This window comes from Elaeis guineensis, chromosome 13 (genome assembly GCF_000442705.2).
Source record: "Elaeis guineensis isolate ETL-2024a chromosome 13, EG11, whole genome shotgun sequence".
Lineage (NCBI taxonomy): Eukaryota > Viridiplantae > Streptophyta > Magnoliopsida > Arecales > Arecaceae > Elaeis > Elaeis guineensis.
The window spans coordinates 5,799,892-5,820,016 of NC_026005.2; the positions used below are offsets into that span (position 1 = coordinate 5,799,892).

The window sequence follows — 20,125 nt, forward strand, 5'->3', positions numbered from 1 at the left end:
CGCTCAGGGGAGCGGGGCCGGGCTCCTGCTCACGAATTCGGATGGGGTGGTCACCGAGTACGCCCTCCGATTCGACTTCAAGGCCTCCAACAACCAAGCCGAATACGAAGCACTCCTCGCTGGCTTGAGGATGGCGAGGGAACTGGGCGTCGACAGCCTCCGGGCATTCTCCGACTCTCAGCTGATCGTGGGGCAGGTCAAGGCGAATTCGAGGCGCAAGATCCGACCATGGTGAAATACCTTCAGAAAGTGAAGGACCTCGTAGCACGCCTCAGGTATTTTAAAATTTTCCACATCTCTAGGTCGGAGAACGCCCGTGCCGACGCACTCTCCAGACTGGCGACTTCGGCCTTCGACTCTTTGGGTCGGACGTTCGTGGAGAACCTCGAGCAGCCGAGCATCGATCGGGTCGAAGAAGTACAGCAGCTACGCCCGAACCAAGTTGGATGGACCCGATCGTTCGGTATCTGACCGACGGGATCGGCCCGAGGATCCCGCGGAGGCCAAGCGGCTCCGATGGTCGGCCTCCTAATATGTGATCATGGACGGCCGACTCTACAAGAGGTCGTTCTCCCTCCCCTTGCTTAGGTGCTTGGGACCGACCGACGCCGACTACGCTCTCCGAGAGGTGCACGAAGAAATTTGCGGGAATCACTTGGGGGGCAGGTCCCTGACCTACAAAGTCCTGCGACAGGGTTACTATTGGCCTACCATGAGGAAGGACGCGGCCGAGTTGGTCTGGAGGTGCGAACCTTGTCAGAAGTACGCCAACATTCAACACCAACCGGCCAGCCAAATTGCTCCTATTGTCGCTCCATGGCCCTTCGCTCAGTGGGGGGTCGATATTCTCGGCCTTTTCCTCCAGCATCGGGTCAAAGAAAGTTCATAGTTGTCGCCATCGACTACTTCACCAAGTGGGTGGAGGCCGAGCCCCTGGCGCAGATTACCGAACGGAAGATGGAGGACTTTATCCAAAAGTCCATCATCTTCAGGTTCGGGTTGCCGCATACTATCATCACCGACAACGAGCGGCAATTCGACAACCAAGACTTCAGAGACTTCTGTGCCAGGTTCCACATCACACACCGACTGACTTCAGTCGGGCACCCACAGTCCAACGGCGAAGTCGAGGTGACCAACCGGACCTTACTCCACGGACTCAAGACCCGACTAAATGAGGCCAAAGGCCTCTGGGTCGACGAGCTAGGCTCCGTTCTGTGGGCTTACCGAACGACCCCCCGCGTTCCGACCGGAGAGTCGCCTTTTAGCTTGGCCTATGGAATGGAGGCAATGATCCCGCTCGAGATTGGACTGCCGTCTTCAAGGATCGAGCGGTATCAAGAACCGGACAACTCCGAGTGTCGGAGGGCTGACCTAGACCTCCTCCCCGAACTACGAGACGAGGTTCAAATTCGCATGACTTCGTACCGACAGAAGGTCGCTCGGTATTACAACGTCAAGGTCAGATCAAAGCTTTTCAGGCCTGGCGACTTGGTCCTGAGAAAGCAGAGGTCTCGAAACCCCTGGACCAAGGGAAGTTGGCTCCAAATTGGGAAGGGCCCTACAAGGTAGCAGACACTTATGGTCCGAGAGCCTACCGACTGGAGACCCTTGAAGGGAAAATCATCCCCCGAACGTGGAACGCCGACAACCTGAAGTTGTATTACCAATGAACTTTGTACTTGACCAGTTGGAATACAAATCCGGTTTGAAATCTCGGAGTTTTAACTCTTCGACTAACGATCGGCGCTCACCAAGCCCAAGCCCCGACACGCCGACTTGGACTTGGTATCCGCCTGAAACCGACGACCTTATCGTCGGTAGCGCATCGGACTCTTACAAGGACCGATGCATCCAGATGGACGGGAGTCGACACTCCTTCGATGGTTGACGATACATCAGACTCTTACAAGGACCGATGCATCCATATGGACGGGAGTTACACTCCTTCGACCTTCGACGACACATCGGACCCTTACGAGGGCCGATGCATCTATATTGATGGGAGTTGACACTCCTTCTACGGTCGAACTTTCGGGCCGGACCATCGGCTAACACGCCGATCGGGCTCCGACCAAAGAAAGGCGAAGTGCCTGCGCGACCGACGTCGCGACTCCCGACCGAGCTACGACCGATCGAAGGATATTTGGCTTACCACTGTCTATCACACAATGCGACCTCAGTCGCATTCATGACTCACCGACCGGGCTACGGTCGGCCGGAAGATATTCGGCTTACCACCGTATATCGCAAGGCGCAGTAAATATACCCGACACAAGGGTATCGGGGTCCGACTTATCGGTGCTCCCTCGATCGAATGCGCCGAACGACATTCGACTGAACACGTCAGAGGGGACCCGACTACCAAACCTTTACTACGGTCGGTCGGCTCCCGACTCAACAGACGCGCCCGACTACCGACCTTGACTATTAAAGGCCGATCCAAAGTCGGGACTTACTCTACCTTCGTGACGGCACGAGTTGCCGAACGTCCTAACCGACCTATATGAGTTAGCGACTTACATGAGTTAGCGACTTACGAAGACATTCAACAATACACAGGAAAAAGATCGAGCAGAAGAAAAAATAAAGGAAGTTTTCATTCAAAGTCAAAAAGAAGTTTACAAAGTCGGGTCGAAGCCCGATTACAAGTATTTCAAAAAAAGAAAAGGCGAAAGAAACAAAAGTCGGCGAGGCCCGATCACCCCTCTGAGTCGATCTCCTCGACCGATGGAAGATCGGGGATAACCGGTGTGTCGACCACGATCGGCGCTGGATCGACGGCCGAAGCAGGACCGTCGGTCGGCGGGGAGCTGGCAGTCGGCGCCACTCGCTCCGGGACGGCTTCCTCCGCCCCGACGATGCCTCCCGATGGCTGGTCGGCCATCTCCTCGGTGGCTTGCTCCTCGGCCCCCGGTGGGACGATGCTGCTGATGTCCAGCTCCGAGTACAAGGCATGGACCGCATCCCGACCATCCTCGTACCCCACCCGATACGACGCGAAGCCCGACTCGAGCATCTCCTCCCGGTACTGGTCGGTGGCCCGGAAGTCCTCCACCGCCCGACTGGCCGACTCCTTCGCCGACCTTGCTTTTTCTTCCACCCGGCCGAGCGAGTCCTTTGCCGACTCTGCTTCTGCCTTCGCTATGTCGGCGTCGGCCTGGGCGATCGACAAGTCCTCCTCGGCTTTGGCGAGCCTCTCCAGGCTGACCCGAAGCTGCTCGCGCTCGCCTTGGAGTTCGGCGGCGACGCCATCCCGCTCGCGCCGCAGACGATGCACCGTCCGGCCCTTGCACTTGGCTTCCTTTTTGACTGACCTTAGCTCGGACCCGAGCCGGGAGACTTCGTCTACCAACTTGGCCTCCCGGTCGGCCGACTGCTTTAGGTGGTCGACCAACATTGCTCGGTCGGCTTCGGCCGCCGTCGACCTTTCCTTCCAAGCCGCCCGGACGTTCCCGAACCTCCGGTACCCAGCTTCAAGCTCCGACATGGTGTAGATCAGCTGTCGACACAAGTGTTTCGTCAGAAAAATAGATTGACGAAAACACTAAGGAAAAAGTATGCGGAACAAGACTTACCTCGACCATGGTCGGGTAGAACGACGACAGCATCTCGGTCACTTGTCGAGACCTCAACGCCTCCACGTCGGCCGGGAGGAGGATTCCCTGGCACAACCTCCTGGCCAGGTTGTGGTCGGCCAACGCCGATGCCCCTTCGGGGAACTGTGCGCTGGGCGGCACAGTTCGACTCCCCGACCTTGTTTCGTCCGTGGGGTCCATCGGGGCCTTCCCCCATCGGCCGCCCCGACCGACGGAACCGGCAGCGAGGGGATGCTCGAGGTTGAACCAGCACCCCCCGTTGCGGCCACAGACGCCGTCGGATGATGTTCGGTTTCCCTAACGTCATCCGGCTCCACCGCCGCCGGTGAGGCCGCTGATGTTCCTTCGGCCGCTTCTTCCACCGGCCTCTCCTCCGTATGCGCTGCCGGAGCCGCGAGCGCTATCACTGGCTCCGATTGGTCGGTCGCCGACGCTTCGACGGTCGGCGCCGTTGGAGTAGGCTTCTTCGGAGGACGTGAAGGTCCTGCCCCCGATGCCGGCCTCTTCTTTGTTGCAAATTGCCGGATCTCGACGTCGGTTGGCCGCATTCTTGGAGGTGTCCCTGCGATACCGACAGATGTGTTAATCAAAGAGCCAGACAAAGGGCCGAATGAAAAAAGGACCGGGGGATCGGGCGATACCTAGTCGGGGGACCAAGCTCAAGCCGGCGTCATAGAGAGCGTGTTCGGTAACAAGCTCCCTCTGCTTCGGGACCGACATATCTTTGAGTCGGTGGAAGTCCTCCCGGTCGTCCGCCTCCACCCGGCTGTTGTCATTTGCGTCGGTTCGGGGCACGCCCCAGTGGGAAGGGAAGCCCCAAGGAGATGGAGATGATACAAAGAAAAACTGGTTCTTCCACCCATGGATGGATGATGGAAGACCAGTGATGAAAGAAAGACCCTTCCGGGGGTTGAAGAGCCACCATCCTCGGGCTTTAGGGTGGGGTCGGAGCACAAAGAATGCCCGGAAGAGCGAAATACGAGGGTTGGTCGGCAAAAGTTGACACAACAGCGCGAAGCTGATTATCAGTCGGACAGAGTTCGGCGCCAACTGCGCCGGACAAAGTCCGTAATAATCCAGCAGATTCCGGACGAACTCCGAAATCAGGAGCCGAAGACCCGCGCGAAGGTCTTCGACATACAACGCCAGTTGGCCGGGCGGAGGGTTGTTAACCCGACCGTCGGCCCCTGGGGCGGAGAGTTGAAACCGCTCCGGGATGCGATACTGCTCCCGAAGCCGATCAACGTTCGGCCCCGAAAGCGAGGAAACCTCAACTTCCGGAGTCGACCGGGAGTCGTCGGTCAAATTTCCCGACCGAGCTCCCCGAGTCGGATTTCCGGCCGTGACACCAGAACCGAACAAGAAGAGGAAGAAGCGAAGGGGAAGAAGAAGCAAAGAGGAAGAAGAAGAAGAGGAAGGGAAGACCACGAACCGGCAATGAACCCTTCGGGAAACTGGAGGAGAGGCTCTGCCCGCGACGACTGAGAAATCGCCCGAACAGAGTTTCTGCAGCAAAACGTCGATAGTGAGGTCCTGGGTCCGGATGGTCCTATATATATAGGACCGACCGACGGTCGAGATGCCTCCGCGCCGACCGAAGACTCACGGATGTGCGACACGTGGCGGCCTCCGGGCGGCCTGATGATTCGGCACGCCCATCTCGGGACGGCCGCACCGCCCATATTAAATGCGAGGGGCGCCGGCCCAACCACCTCCGACACGTGGCAAACGGGGCCGCGGTTCTGCATTAAAGCGCCCGCGCCGATTCGCGTTCCCAATGGGACGCCTGACAGCGCCCCCCCCCGCTCTCAGAATCCGCAATGGGCGACGGTCTGCGTTCCCCAGAAGCCATCGGATATCCGATCGCCTGACACCGAATCGTCCGGCACCCGACCTCCTGACGCCGACGTGACGTCTGACGACGACAAGACAGGACGTCTGACACCTGACACCGACTGGACGTCTGACGCCAGCAAATCGCTCGGCGTTCATGGGACGCCTAACGTCGTATCAACCCGCGGTACGGTCGGAATTTGGCGTACGACGAATCCACTCCTTTTCGCCTGGGATTGCTGCCCAACTAAAAGCATCGGCCAGCTCACCGTCCGACACAGGAGTGGAGGGGGGCAACTGTTGGGGAATACCCACCGACCGATCGACTGACGGCCGGAGGGACCGACCGACCGACTGACAGCCGAACCGACCGACCGACTGACGGTCGGAGGGACCGACCGACCGACTGATGGCCGGAGGGACCGACCGACCGACCGACGTCCGGAGGGACCGACCGACAGGCGCCATCGCCGGCCGAATTAACGGTCCACAACCGACTGAGGATGTATCGGTCGGGCATACTTTTCCCGACCGACTGAACCTAGAAGTCTGTTGGCCGACTCACGCAAGACTCGCCGACCAACAGAGGGATCCGACGCCACTCAGCTGGCCACCGACCTAGGGTCGGTCGACTCCTCCGATTGCCGTACAGCCGCCAAAGCTTATCAGTTCTGACAGCAATATGCGGCACGGCCACCTAGGGGTATTGTCCCGTCGAGGACATTGTCAACCCTAGTGATTTGACAGCCCCACGGCGATATGACACTTTCACGACGACTCTGACAGTCTACAGTGAGTTGACAATTCCTCAGTTGTCCGCGCCATTAATGACGGCGCCATACCGTGCTCCACTATATAAATTGGAGAAGGCAACAGTGCAAGGGATCCCTCTCCACTTCTCGACTTGGAAACCACAGGCTCGCTCCTCTCTCTCTCTCTCTCGATTGAGCTCTCTGTCTTCGTTTTACTGTTGCTCAGTCACCTCTCTGACTTGACCGTCGGAGGGTCTCCGTCGGAACCGCCTCCGGTCAGTGTGGACTTCTCATTTTGCAGGCGCACGTTCTCCGACGATCAGACGATGAGGCGATTGGCCGCAACAATACATGTGTTTAAATTACACGATCTGTCTTTCTTAGTTCCCATATAAAATTTCTAACTGAGAAAAGACAGATTTAAGCAAAAGAAGGGGTTGTCATGATATGTCTTGTGAATGCTTGAAGTGTCTATTTTGATCCAGATGGTTGCTTTAATTCCTCTTTTCCCCTTTCTTGGGGACCCTAGGCTACCTTTTGACTACCCAAATAAAAGGGAAAATTGTTCTTGGTAATATTTAACGCAATCTATAGGTTGCAGATTTCAATACATTGGAAGAGTTAGTCTTTAGATGTAGAACTTGTTAAGTCATTCTAATTTCACATGAACACCTATAATAATTTCTTTCGGATTTTCTAATTTAAAGCCAAATTCACCCATATATTAGTTTGTTTTAATTTTTAAATAATTGCTTTCAGTAATCAAGCACCATGGAAATAATTAGGTCAGGATAAATGCGCCTTCCTTTAATCATTACTTGTTTTGCTTCCAACTTTGGGAACTGCTTCTCTTCAATTTGCCATCGTATGAAAGAACACTCGTGCTTTCACTCTTACACCTATTTCCAGCTAAACAAACCTCAATCTATTCAAGTAACTCTTCATGGTCCGCTAAAAGCAGTTCTTAAAAAAAAAAAAAAAAAAAAAAAAAAAAGAGGATGTTTACCACATAGAGTGTTGCATCTATGTCCATCTCTGAACCTACCCTTCCTCTTAATACTTTAGTGCTTTAGAGGTTTAGAAGTAGGAGGAGAACCATATTTTCTTGAAAGAAGCCCCACTTCAATTATGTAGTCCTGTCCAAGTCTAAGAGAATCACCGACCTTTTTAATGTGGACTATGTAATTGCCGTGGTACAATTTTTGAAGCCGGTTAAGAAAATAAAGTAATAAAGCAAGTACACATTTAGATAATTTAAATTAACATTCTCATCCCTGCAAACGTTATCAAGTTTTTCCACTGTCAATATCACTATAAATATCATGGCCAATCATCTTTAATAACATGACCTATTAAATAAATTTCTCAACATTCCATTAATCTATTCATCTACACCATTAGCACTACTTCTGTAACAATAGAAGATCCCTGAAGGTTATAAAAGGTCAGCATCAGTCCACTTTCAAGCTGCATGCTTGCATCCCATCACTTAATTTTCCAGACATGTATCACAAGAGCCATTTAATTTGTAAGATATTAGCATCTGTACATGCATTCAATGCATCTCTTATACTTATATCAAGCTATAAATATAACATTTTTCATGCCTGCTAATTAACATTACTTGTCATGCAATGGTAATGGGAAGAGATTGTTCTTATTGGATAAAGATGGATTACTGTTTCACAACTGCAGGCATGCGCCATGAGGAAGGGGATGGACCGGTGGGTGGAGACATAAAAGTTGGTGAAAAGCCTGTTCAATAATGGTGCCTTCCGCCACCTTTCGAGAACGTATGGGAGCCAACGTTCGTCGTCCACCCCGGCGACGACTCGGCGTATGCCACCGACCGTCACCTCCCCTCCCACTGTCTGAGTCTCTGACACGTTTCTAAGTCGCCATTTTTTGTGGCTGCCGCCTTGCCAAGTGGTCTCAGGAAAGCAAACGACAGCAGATTGACGTGTGTATTAATACTCCTCAAAAAGCTGGATGGCTAATTATTGCCACTAGAATAAATGCAAGCGTTCGGCATCATGTCGCAACTTGTGATCGGTTTTTATCCACGCATATAAGTGATCTAGGCTACTGACCTAGGTTCCATAGTGACAAGATAGGTTGGACTCAAGTTCCTGCATGCCATTATCATGATGATACATAATTTAGTGAGACAAAGCATTTGCCCCACTAAGTACTGAGAAAAAAAAAAAAAAATCGTTCTCAATTTTTTTGTTTGCGTTGCGATCAATCTCTCCTTCGTTCGTTAATATCGTACATCTATAAAAAAAATTTTCACAGATCGAAAATATCTTCGATGAAGATTCTCCGATGATTAAGTCAGAAAAAAGACTAGACAACAGTAAAAAATCAGAAACTCAGTGAAAAAGAGAAAAAAAAAGTTAAAAAACTTAGAGGCGCTTCTCGAAACTTAAAACTTAGGACTTACTAATACTGTTGCCTTACTCCATTTTATAGTAGAATACGGTATGATTTCCTCATTAATGGTGCAGACAATTGAAGAATTGTCAAATCGTCGGGAGCTGTAAAATCACCGTGAACTGTCAAGTCACTGGGATCAATCTGTGTCCTTGACAGGACAATGCCCCAAAGCAGCTATGCCGCATGTCCTTAACAGGACAACTGCCCATAGCGGTCGTACGGCGTTTGGATGGGCTGACCGACTATATGTCGGTATTCGGCTGTCGGGACATCGGGTAATGACCCGGAGATACTGTCGGCTGGTCTGGTGCCTTGCGGAAGTCGGATGTCGGTTGCCACCCCCGACAGTGAGTCGGTAATTTGAGCTCGACTGCTCGATCGGTCGGAAATAGTATGGGTTTGTTCGACCGACATACCTTCGGCTGCATATTATCGGCAGTTTTTGTTAGCAGTCATTGTCGGAGTCGTCAGTCGGTAGAGTCATCGATTGGGAGAGTTAGACGTCGGTCGGACAGGTCCGAAGATAAGTCGACGTACAGGGATCGATCGGTATATCCCAACAGTTTGAATCTTTAATAAAATTAACTTGTTATTGGTATCACTTGGAGGTTGAGTTAGATGCAGATTTAATTGAGATCCATTTGCAAGGATTTCAGGCTTTGGTTGGGAGGGTTATTTCTGACCATTAAGGTCTAGTTTCAGGTATGCGTCACGTCTACGCTGGGCTTGATATGAGCTGGATGAAAATCTAATTGGACTGCACTTCCATCAAAACCCTTGGAGACCAAAGTTTGTGAGCCATGCAAAACAAGGGTGTTGCACGTTTAGGTAGAGGTCACCATATGGCTTCCTTTTTGATCAAGATCTTTCTCTGGGACCCTGAAACACTTCGGTTTCTTTTATTAATTATAGATATAAATTTTTGGTGATATTTTGCATCAAATTCACCTCCGCATATTCGTACTCAAGTTTGAATTGACTCGAAGTGTTTTTAGGCTGTGATTCTACCTGACATCTATAATTCCAGCGCTTTGCAAATTATATTTAGGCTTTAGCATTGCCATTTTGTTTGGCAAAAAGCTGTACGTTCCAACTAAACCTTCTGTTTATCAATGGCCCAACTCCAAGGCCCGTGGCCATCCAGTCCGGCATTGGCCGTAGCACTTTCGCTAAACCAGGTCACCACTGCCATTCGTTCTTGGGCTGAACATTTTTTGATCAGGCCTGCTCGGATTAGGATCTATCTAGATATCGGCCCATTCTCAGAATTGGGCTTGGGATGGACTTATACCAAATTCAAAACAAAATTTTGGATCTCAGACTCGGCCGAAGGATTTTTTTTCATATATATATATATAAAAAATAGTATAATACCAACAACAACATCAAGTCAGGATCCGTCAACTGATTGTCCAGCTTGAGCTCGACCCATCCCCAGCTTGATCTAATCATTGATATCGGATTCTAGTGGATATATTGCCAAAGCAAGTGCAAATCCAACAATGGCTGTGCTCCATCACAAGTGATTGCATTAGTTGAAAGAGCATGCAGATATGGATATACCATATAGGATCATCAAAAGCATGCAGACCAGAGAGCAGGCCGGTTGAGGGTCTGGGGACCAAAATGCTTAATGATGTTTTACCTTAATGGAATCGACAAACAACCAAAAGAAAATTAGACTGCAAGACTTCAAAAGGGAAACCATTAAACGAATCAAAAAATTACAGTACTAGGTCGAAAGCTATACATGCAATAGTTACATCATCAAGCTCCCTTAAGTTTCTACCTCTAGACCAAGGTGGAGCAGGAGGTCGTTGACGGGTCAATCAAGGCAGGAACCACATACTTCCTTCCACGGGCTCCATTCGCGTTGTAGCTCGCCCCCGTCGCGGGGTCCATCAACAAATCCCCGGGATATCCCGGATACGCCCCCTTGGCATAAACCCCCGGACACGCCGTCGCCGCCTCCAACGGCGCTTCCTTCGGCCCCTGGTAGAATCCGTCACCGAAAGGGTTGGTCACCGTGCCGGCAATCATGCTCGCCAGGTTCATCACCATGCCGTCAATCCCGACGTCGCCGTTAGGCGCCACTAACGGCTTGGTCTGGGGCCCGTAGACCGGCTGATGGAAGGGCCAGGCGCATTGACCCGGGCACTGGGTCGCCGCGTTGCCGACCCAGATGTAGGCCGAGCCGGACTTCCGGTCCGAGCCGTGGAGCCCGCACCGGCTCATGCAGAACCCCTCGACCGTCACGTCCTCGGCCGTTAAAACCAGCGCGATCCCGCCCCTCTTCGGGCCAGCCTTGGCCGCCAGCTCGGAGATTTGGTCTCTCGTAAGGGACTTGCCCAAAGAGCACATCTCGTCCGAGACTTGGCCAGCCAAAAGGATTTGGCTCTTCTTAGGGCTGTTGATTCCAGCCTTGCTCAAATAGAACTCACCAACGGTGTTCCACCACTGAGATATAGATGGGCTTGATAGCTTTTGGTAGGGTTGGGGAGTGAGGGAGAGGAGGAAATCGGAGATGATGGACTTCTGGGTTGGGGTGAACTTGCCATACCAAAGGATGGAGATGGGGACGTCACCTTGGAGAACTGCTCCATTGTGGTATTTGAGTGGTGTTGGTTGGACCAAAGCGGCTAGCTTTCTGGATCCCATGCACACTTGGGCTAAGCTCACAACTAGTAGGACTAGAACGGTAGTCCTGGCTGCTTGAAATGAGGCCATTTGGGAAGAAAGAAGAAAGCTTAGAGGTAGCACGAGAAGGAAAGAGAAAGTCGGGAGATGGTGATGGTTTGTAGTAAGCTTAGTGAATGAGGTATATATAGGCAGGGGAGGGGGTGAAGGACCCTCTTGGGAGAGTTCTTTGCAGTTTCCTGCTATGATTGAGTTGGGGACACTTGGCGCATATCTCCATCTCTACTTTTATCTATACAGTCTGCAAGCTGATCTCTAAAATTTGTAAACTATTCAATGAAGTCAATGGATAAGGAGGCCGAGCACGTAGATTCCGCCGCCAATTTATGCTTTGGGAATGGGACTGCATGTGATGGGGGAAGGTTCTTAAGACTGGAATTATTTAGCTTTGAGCATTAAGTAGATGGTTGTGGATTACTGCCTAATAAACCGTGTGGCCCATGGTGATGGGAGTGCTGGGTTGGAGCCATCCATGGATAATGGTGACACGCAAGACCATCTAAGATAATGATCCCTTTGCCATAATATTAAGCACGCATATTCTCATGGTACATTATATGATGAAAGCTGCTGGCGAAGCTGTATGCTATAAAAGCCATGCGTGCAAGTTGCAACATCTTGTCTCAAGTAAAATTTGCGACATCTAAGATGTATGGACACAAACGCTATGTGATCCGTTTTCCCCGTGCCAATCACTATGTTGGACTCGGACAGATATGCTTGTAACGAGGGCGGAAAGAAAAAATTAGATATTTACAGCCCAATTATTCACATTTAAATCAAGTCTGTATGCCCAGCTCAACTCTCATTGGACAGCTCGCCGAGAAACGAGTTGTCCAAAAAGATGGAAGGCCTAATTAACAAAGAAAATGTCTGATTGAAAGAAAATACGGTCTTTATTCAATATATTTTTCGAAAGGCAAACAATGTTATTGGCCGGATCGATGTAAGCATCTATTTATATCAAAAAAATAAAAAAATATCAAATCATAATTTTTTTGATATATATAATTATTTTAAAATATCATAGATAATACAACTAGCATGCAGCTTCTCCATCCCATCTATTTTTCACTCTAAGCCCTCTACACTTGCATGCTATAAGCCATCTCAAGAAACGCATAGTAAAAATATATTTGGTTCAGAAGTTTAGGAAAAAAAAAAAGCTAAAAATAATAACTAAAAATATAAAAATGTAAAAAATAAAAAACAACATATTGAAAGATTTATTCGGTCAAATAATTAATTATTTCTTTGTGATGCCTATTTCTTGAATACTACTTGGCGGTCATAACACTTATTCATTGAAGCAAGTGCTGTCCAAAAATTGTTTGATGGGAAACAGACCAGCTTCCGAACAAAATGCCGCGCTTAAATTTACATATAACTCATCTAAAGCTCATCGAAACTAATTTTCTTAAACATCTACTTCTTTGTTTTGCCATGTTTCTGCCTTCACCACAAGGCCACCTCCCACGAGACACGCCTGTTCAGCATGTCTCGTAGCAAGCCCATCTCATTTGTTTCTCCCTAGCCAAGCATAACTCTTCTTAAGCAACACTCGGAATAGTCCACAAGTGAATTAATGCACAGAGATAAAATAATGTAAACAAAGTCGAGTTACGTAGGGTTAGAGGAGCCCGGACAACACAAAAATTCTAACAAAACTGCACTTAATAACGCATTTAATTGATTTGTTTTCTTCTTTGGAAACCATACAGACGTGGAAAGAGGGAGAAAGTAACGGGACATGCAGGCAGAGCTGGACACAGTCGTCCTGTCCGGGCCTGCATCCGCCTGAAGATTCCCCTCACGAGTTGGCCATGACATGCACAGACTGACGAACCCACAGCTTTGCCTCACCACATTACCTGAAAAACGAGTTTCTCCTGCACCATGGATGCATGATATCATCTGATAAGGTAATTAATTAACGTTTCCTATTAAGTTTTAGGTGAAACAAGTTTCGTTTTTCCCAATGTTAAAGCTGAAAGTATAGGACTCGTCAAATAAATTAAAAGGAGAGGGGAAAAGAATTTTTCCTGCAAAAAAAAAAAAAGGCCTTGGCTTGCTCAACAAACCAAAGGCCATCACTCTTGAGTCTAGAGAAGCGTGTCCACCCTTTGGCACGATCACCCTTCCCTTTACAAAGTGGGACGCAACTGCGAAATGACGAAAATAACCTTGGTTTTCTTCTTTGATGGCCAGCTTGCAAGGCTATTTTGGTCACAAACAGAACACGCAATCCCAGCTGTGTCCCGGTTATAGCCCGCCGCCCATTGGGCCGCGTCAAAGCGGTCCGGTAACCGCCCCCCCTGTATCATCGCCTCTTTTTGCTCCCCTTTGGCCTTCCGGGCGCCTTCCCATTTCCGCGTTATTTAAAATGAAACCATCGAGTGCTTCTCCACCAGAGCCATCCAGAAAGCACTCTACCAGAGCCATCCAGAAAGCACTATATAAACCCGACCACTCTCCTCCCATAGCTCATACAATAGCCACTATCATTCTTTCCTGTAAAAGTTTGTAACCCATCCTGTCTGCTAATGGCTTCCTCTAGTATTAGCCCTTGTTTCCTTTGTATCCTGGTAGTAGTGGCCTCTCTTCTGGTCCAGTGCTCCTATGGTGCTAGAAAGCTCAATGCCTTGGTGGAGGAACAATCTCCAGTCTTGAGCTACCACAAGGGGATTCTCCTCACCGGGCCTGTATCCGTGAACCTCATATGGTACGGTAAGTTCACGGCCCCCCAGCGAGCCATCATCTCCGACTTCATCGCGTCCCTCGCCACAATGGGCGGTGACCAGAAGCAGCCGGAGCCGTCCGTGTCCACCTGGTGGAAGACCACCGAGAGGTATTACGCCCAGTCGAAGACCAAGTTCCCTACGCTCATGCTGGGTGACCAGATCCTCGACGAGTCCTACTCCCTTGGCAAGTCGCTCACCAACGCCGACATCGCCAAGCTGGCGAGCCGCGGGGCTCCGAAGAACGCCGTCAATGTCGTCTTAACGGCGGATGACGTCGCGGTCGAGGGGTTCTGCATGAGCCGATGCGGGACACACGGTTCCTCGCCCGGTTCTAAGTCCGGCCGGTTCGCGTACATCTGGGTCGGCAACTCGGCGACTCAGTGCCCGGGTCAGTGCGCGTGGCCCTTCCACCAGCCGGTCTACGGGCCCCAGACCCCGGCGTTGGTGGCGCCTAATGGCGACGTCGGGATCGACGGCATGGTGATCAACTTGGCGAGCATGATGGCCGGGACGGCGACCAACCCATTCGGAGACGGATTCTACCAGGGGCCGAAAGAGGCGCCATTAGAGGCTGCGACGGCGTGCCCGGGGGTTTATGCCAAGGGGGCGTATCCGGGATATCCTGGGGATCTGTTGGTGGACCGCACGACGGGGGCGAGCTACAACGCGAACGGCGCCCATGGGAGGAAGTATCTGGTCCCGGCTTTGTTCGACCCGTCAACCTCTTCCTGCTCCACCTTGGTTTGACGGTAGAGGATGCGTTGTGTGATAAAGAAGTTTACACGAATACGTAGATGGATGTTTGTGTATATGTTTGTATTTATATATAATGAAGTTTTTTAATCTTTTTTTCGTGTATATAATGTTTCAAGATTGATCTTTGAAACAAATGGAATAATGGAATGCCAAATTACTTGTCGTTTCATCTGCATTGAGTTATTTGAAACCCAACACACAGCATGGATTCATACTTTGAACTAATGGTAGGAAATTTGGAGCATCTGGGGTCATTTGTACCGCACAGAGTAGTTGTGTCAATTAGGTCCCGTTGAACTAAATGCAGGTCAAATCAGGTATGCAATAGAATTAAAATCTCTCAGTCCGAAACTGATTTACTTGTCAAATGGATGAAACATCGAATTTCGAATCAGATCATTATATTAAATATATAATCTAACTTAATTTATAACATGTAGAAATAAATTAAACCACCCGAGAACAAATTCTCTACTGTGCGTGTTTTGCCACCGGAGGATGGTGTGCAAACTAACTCGTATGGATGCCACCTTATCAACCTTGAAGATGGATGGCAATGGCTTATTCTCTCATGGTACATCTTGTTTGGCTCCCACAGTAATCCATGTGAGATGGATGACATGATGGTTATCCAAACCAGTGCAGAATCCAAACTCAAAGAATAAGGCTTGCATGGACCATGCCACTAGTGTGAATGGGGTCAACAAACTTTTGTGGTGTCGTTGCAAAAAAGTGTGGTCTCATATTCTTGAAAGTTCCAGGATAGCCTGTGAATTCTCTTTGATGGGAGCTAACTCAACCAGGTCATATATGGGTTAAGTTAGAAAATCCCAACATGAATTGGATCTGTTCATTATATAGATTAGAATTTGAAACCTGAACCTTCTATACATAATAAATAGGCAATCCGATTCAACCTGTTTAATCTATTTAATAAACAAGCAACCTAATTAATCTATTAATCTGCGTAACCTGTTGATCTATATGACTTATATAATTTGTTAACATGTTAACCTATATAATCTGTCGACCTGTATGATGTATATGACCTATTGACTTATTTAATAGATAGTATAATCCATAAAACCTGTTTAACCTGATCTAATCTAGTTATTAAATGGGTTAAATAGGTCAAAAGATTGGAACATGAATCTAATCTGATTATTAAGCAATTTAAATGGGTTGATCTGTTTATGACACAAATTTATTTAGTATAAACCTAAATCTATTTATTAAAGATTGAACATAGTCAAATCATATTTTGCCATCCCTAATTACTATTTAGATAACACGTAATGTTCTATATATCACGAAGATGAAAATTGTAGAGAACTAGAATATGTTGCAAGAGATATAGAGATGATGCTGCATTGGCCACTAATAGATGAAGATTAAAGTTGTTGCAAATATGGACTTGGTGATGAGAATGGTGAGCAAGAGGATGCATCTTTCTCTGGGTAGAATCAATGTTGTACAAAAAAAACCACGTGCCTCTGTAAAGGTTTAGATGAAGTTGTAAACAAAAAAAAAAAAAAAAAGAAAGAAAAAGTATGTAAAGGAATTAGAATCTTGGTATTTTGTTTAGCTTTGTGGAAGATAATTGCTATTCAAAAGAGAAGTGATCAACACACTGCAAGTGGAACGTTAAAATGATTTAGGACTACAAGAAATGGTTAATTTACTTGCAAATCAGGATATGACTCAATGGTCATACCCTACAACCAGAGATTATTAATTCAATTTTTGAATAGTGCATCCTTAAAATCTAGATTTGGATACTAACAAGGCACATGTCTCCCTCTCTCTCTTTCAAAAAAAAAGAACGGAAAAAAAAAGAGAAAAATCTCCCACGGTGAGTATTAGAGAAAGCAAGGTAGTGATATGCTATTGAAGGTTGGAATCTTGAGCTCTAGCTCTAATAAATTTGGCTGGTGGCTATGTAAATATCAAGTGGAACATAAAGTGAAAGAGCGGATCCTAAATTGAGGCATGCATGATTCAATAGAGTAAATATTGACCAATGGGATGAAGGTTGGCGGAGATTTAGAAGGTGCATTGGCTCCAGCTTTGCCTTTTCATGTCAATTGGAAGAGACTTTGGAAGCTACCTCTGTTTCTAATAAGAACCTAGAATCCTTCGAAATTCAACTCTAATTATGTTTTAACTAATATCGCAAATTCGTGGACAGTGATAGTATATTGCAAACCCACCAAAATTTTTATGCGAGATGTCATTTATTTGAAGGTATACCACTGGTTTGTGTTGCGACACTGCCTATCTACAATTAACATAACTCAAGGCATGCCTTAAATGAATCTTATCGGACCACTAGCTATTCTAGACGAGTTGACTGTGAATGCAAATAAATGAGTTTATTCTGATGCCCCAAAAAATGACAATGTCCTAATTTCTCAAAATCCAACCTCTATTCTCCTTTAAGATTAAAATTTCATTCCAAATCTGATCACAAATAAAAGATATGGGCCATTCAGATTCCAATTGCAAACCAAATGTCTTAGAAGCTAAATCAAACTTAGGTACGTAAGAGTTGGATAAAATCAATAGGTGACTTTACAACCTATGCTTCCTTTGCCTGTCCCTCTGCTACCATAACGTTGGAAAACGTTGAGCAGAGACCAAACCACCTTTTTATATGGTCTCCTTGGTCTGGTCTGGTTGCACTGTAGTAATGGATTGGATTAGTGATTGCTAAACCACATCAGTAGTGTGTTTAATCATGGAATCAATAAAATAATAGAAAGACATAATTTAAATTTCATCGAATGAATGAAAGAATTACAAACTATATATCTATGGCTACAATCTCTGTCTCGTGTCTCTAACGTTTCCCTTCTACACCAAGGTGGAGCAGGAGGAAGTGGATGGGTCAAACAAGGCTGGAACCAGGTACTTCCTCCCGTTGGCCCCGTTCGCGTTGTAGCTCGCCCCGGTGGTCGAGTCCACCAACAAATCCCCGGGATATCCCGGATACGCCCCCTTGGCATAAACCCCCGGGCACGCCGTCGCAACCTCTAACGGCGCCTCCTTCGGCCCCTGGTAGAATCCGTTGTTGAACGGGTTGGTCACCGTCCCGGCCATCATGCTCGCCAAGTTGATCACCATGCCGTCAATCCCGACGTCGCCGTTAGGCGCCACCAACGCCGGGGACTGAGGCCCGTAAACCGGCTGGTGGAAGGGCCACGCGCACTGACCCGGGCACTGAGTCGCCGAGTTGCCGACCCAGATGTAAGCGAACCGGCCGGACTTAGACCGGGGGGAGGACCCGTGGGTCCCGCACCGGCTCATGCAGAACCCCTCGACCGCGACGTCATCCGCCGTTAAGACGACATTAACGGCGTAATTCGGTGCGCCGCGGCTCGCCAGCTTGGCGATGTCGGCATCCGTGAGCGACTTGCCGAGGGAGTAGGACTCGTCGAGGATCTGGTCACCGAGCGTGAGAGTAGGGAATTTGGTCTTCGACTGCGAGTAGTACTTCTCGGTGGTCTTCCACCAGGCGGACACCGACGGCTCCGGCTGCTTCTGGCCACCGCCTTTGGTGGAGAGGGACGTGACAAAGTCGGAGATGATGGCTCGCTGGGAGGCGGTGAACTTACCGTACCAGATTAAGTTCACCGATACGGTCCCGGTGAGGAGAGCCCCCTTGTGGTAGGTTAAGACTGGAGATGGTTCCTCCACCAAGGCATTGAGCTTTCTAGCACCATAGGAGCACTGGACCAGAAGAGAGGCTACTACTACCAAGAGACAAAGGAAACAAGGGCTAATACTAGAAGACGCCATTAGTACAGATCTAAAAGAGGATACTAAAGGAGAGGTCTCGGGTTATATTATATGCTTCTTTTTTTAGAGAGGAAGAGAATAGATTTGTATGGAGCTGGGTGAAGGAAAAGGGTGAGCTGGGGGTGTTTTTATAGTGGCAGGGAAGGGAAGGGGTTTACGAGATGGTGTTATTGATTAGATAATTCATGGAAGGTGACTGGAAACAAGGGACAAAGGTGGGCCAACAGGGGAGCTTTAGGGCCATAAAGGGGCCGGGGTCTGGCTGCAGAACGGTCACCAAACAGCTGGCTTCCTCGTGCTATTAACAGCTGTAACACTTATGAAAGATTTTCTCTTCCTAGAATGGCCCTGCACGAATATAATCAGGCCAGTCATAGGGGTGGGTGGGTGAGCTTTGGCAATGGGAAACTTTGGAGGGGTGAGAACGGGGTATTTTGGGCAAAGAGTGGGATGAGGAGTTTTGAAATTTTAGAACGTTAGGAGGGGGGACAGGCTGGAATTTCTTGGAATCGCGTCCAAATTTGGTTGCGTGAATGGGAGAGCGTATATTAATAATGGCTATGGATAGGGATGCGCGTACGTGCCAGCTGGGAAAGTGGAAAGAAAGGGGGTGCGGCCTGCTACCGTGCTGTGCGCGCTGTACGGGCCACCACCTGCTCACCGGAACCTCGTGAGTCCTCCTGGCTCTGGTCACCCCTAGCTGGACGATAGAATTTGTTAGGCTGTCACCATGAGCTCAGGATAGAAGGAGGGGTATGTCCTACTTGGTGGTAATGAGATCTGAGCTCCAAAATAAACCCGAGTGAATCTCAACAAACTGGTCCAAGTCCGAGTAGTACTGACCCCAACAGCAACAACTGTACCCAGCTGCCATGTTTTCCTGACAATCTTTTCCCCCTTTCCTCTTTCCAGAAAGAAGAAAACAAATCCGTTTGCAATCGCTGCTCTCTGTGTTTCCCCCGGCCTCAAAGAGTCTTTGGTATATCCGACAACGATCTTTATAAAAATAAGGAGTTATTCGCCCGCAAAGCATTTGATTGTCTTGGTCCATTATTTTGCTGTCTTCTGGTGTATCTTGTTTGCATGTGATAATGGAGTAGGTTCGGTTCCAAAGCTGCCACCCTTCAAGTAGATGAGCGGGCTCTGTTGGGCTCCTGCGTGTCTCATGGGTGTCTCGGCCTTCTTGTTCTGTAACTTGGGGGGCATGGTGATATGCTAAGCAATTTGAACCTTACAAATATGCTGCACGAGTGGCATTCGTAGTGTTCAAGTAATATTCTTGACCAAAGATATCTAATTCAAAAAAAATGACTTAAGAAATTTAATGAACCTTGTGTGCAGATGTAATTAGTTTGTATGCTTTACGTGTTAGCTAGCCACAATGGTGGCATGACAGGCAGTCCGAACCTTAAAAATAAGCTGATCGATCGAGTGGCACTTGTAGTGCACATGAGTTGTATCTTTCATGCAACAAAAGGATTCATCCTTCTTCACACGAATCCATTGTTACTCC

General features: G+C 48.6%; 3 protein-coding genes across 3 annotated transcripts; 1 reads left to right on the forward strand and 2 right to left on the reverse strand.

Annotated features, from left to right (window-relative positions):
• Positions 1-10,311: 10,311 nt before the first annotated feature.
• Positions 10,312-11,429, reverse strand: LOC105056793 (protein PHOSPHATE-INDUCED 1). The gene has a single exon (XM_010939104.4). It carries the CDS (start codon positions 11,345-11,347, stop codon positions 10,412-10,414), a length of 936 nt encoding a protein of 311 aa, XP_010937406.1. The 5' UTR covers positions 11,348-11,429; the 3' UTR covers positions 10,312-10,411.
• A 2,295-nt stretch (positions 11,430-13,724) lies between these two features.
• Positions 13,725-14,989, forward strand: LOC105056794 (protein PHOSPHATE-INDUCED 1 homolog). Its single transcript, XM_010939106.4, has one exon. The coding sequence runs from the start codon at positions 13,861-13,863 to the stop codon at positions 14,803-14,805; it is 945 nt and encodes a 314-aa protein (XP_010937408.1). The 5' UTR covers positions 13,725-13,860; the 3' UTR covers positions 14,806-14,989.
• A 2,577-nt stretch (positions 14,990-17,566) lies between these two features.
• On the reverse strand, positions 17,567-18,727 carry LOC105056795 (protein PHOSPHATE-INDUCED 1 homolog). The gene has a single exon (XM_010939107.4). It carries the CDS (start codon positions 18,610-18,612, stop codon positions 17,668-17,670), a length of 945 nt encoding a protein of 314 aa, XP_010937409.1. The 5' UTR covers positions 18,613-18,727; the 3' UTR covers positions 17,567-17,667.
• Positions 18,728-20,125: the final 1,398 nt, after the last annotated feature.

Excerpts from the sequence above, each read along its gene's own strand:
- LOC105056795 (XM_010939107.4), bottom strand. The coding sequence starts at position 18,612 with ATGGCGTCTTCTAGTATTAGCCCTTGTTTCCTTTGTCTCTTGGTAGTA.
- LOC105056794 (XM_010939106.4), top strand. The coding sequence starts at position 13,861 with ATGGCTTCCTCTAGTATTAGCCCTTGTTTCCTTTGTATCCTGGTAGTA.
- LOC105056793 (XM_010939104.4), bottom strand. The coding sequence starts at position 11,347 with ATGGCCTCATTTCAAGCAGCCAGGACTACCGTTCTAGTCCTACTAGTT.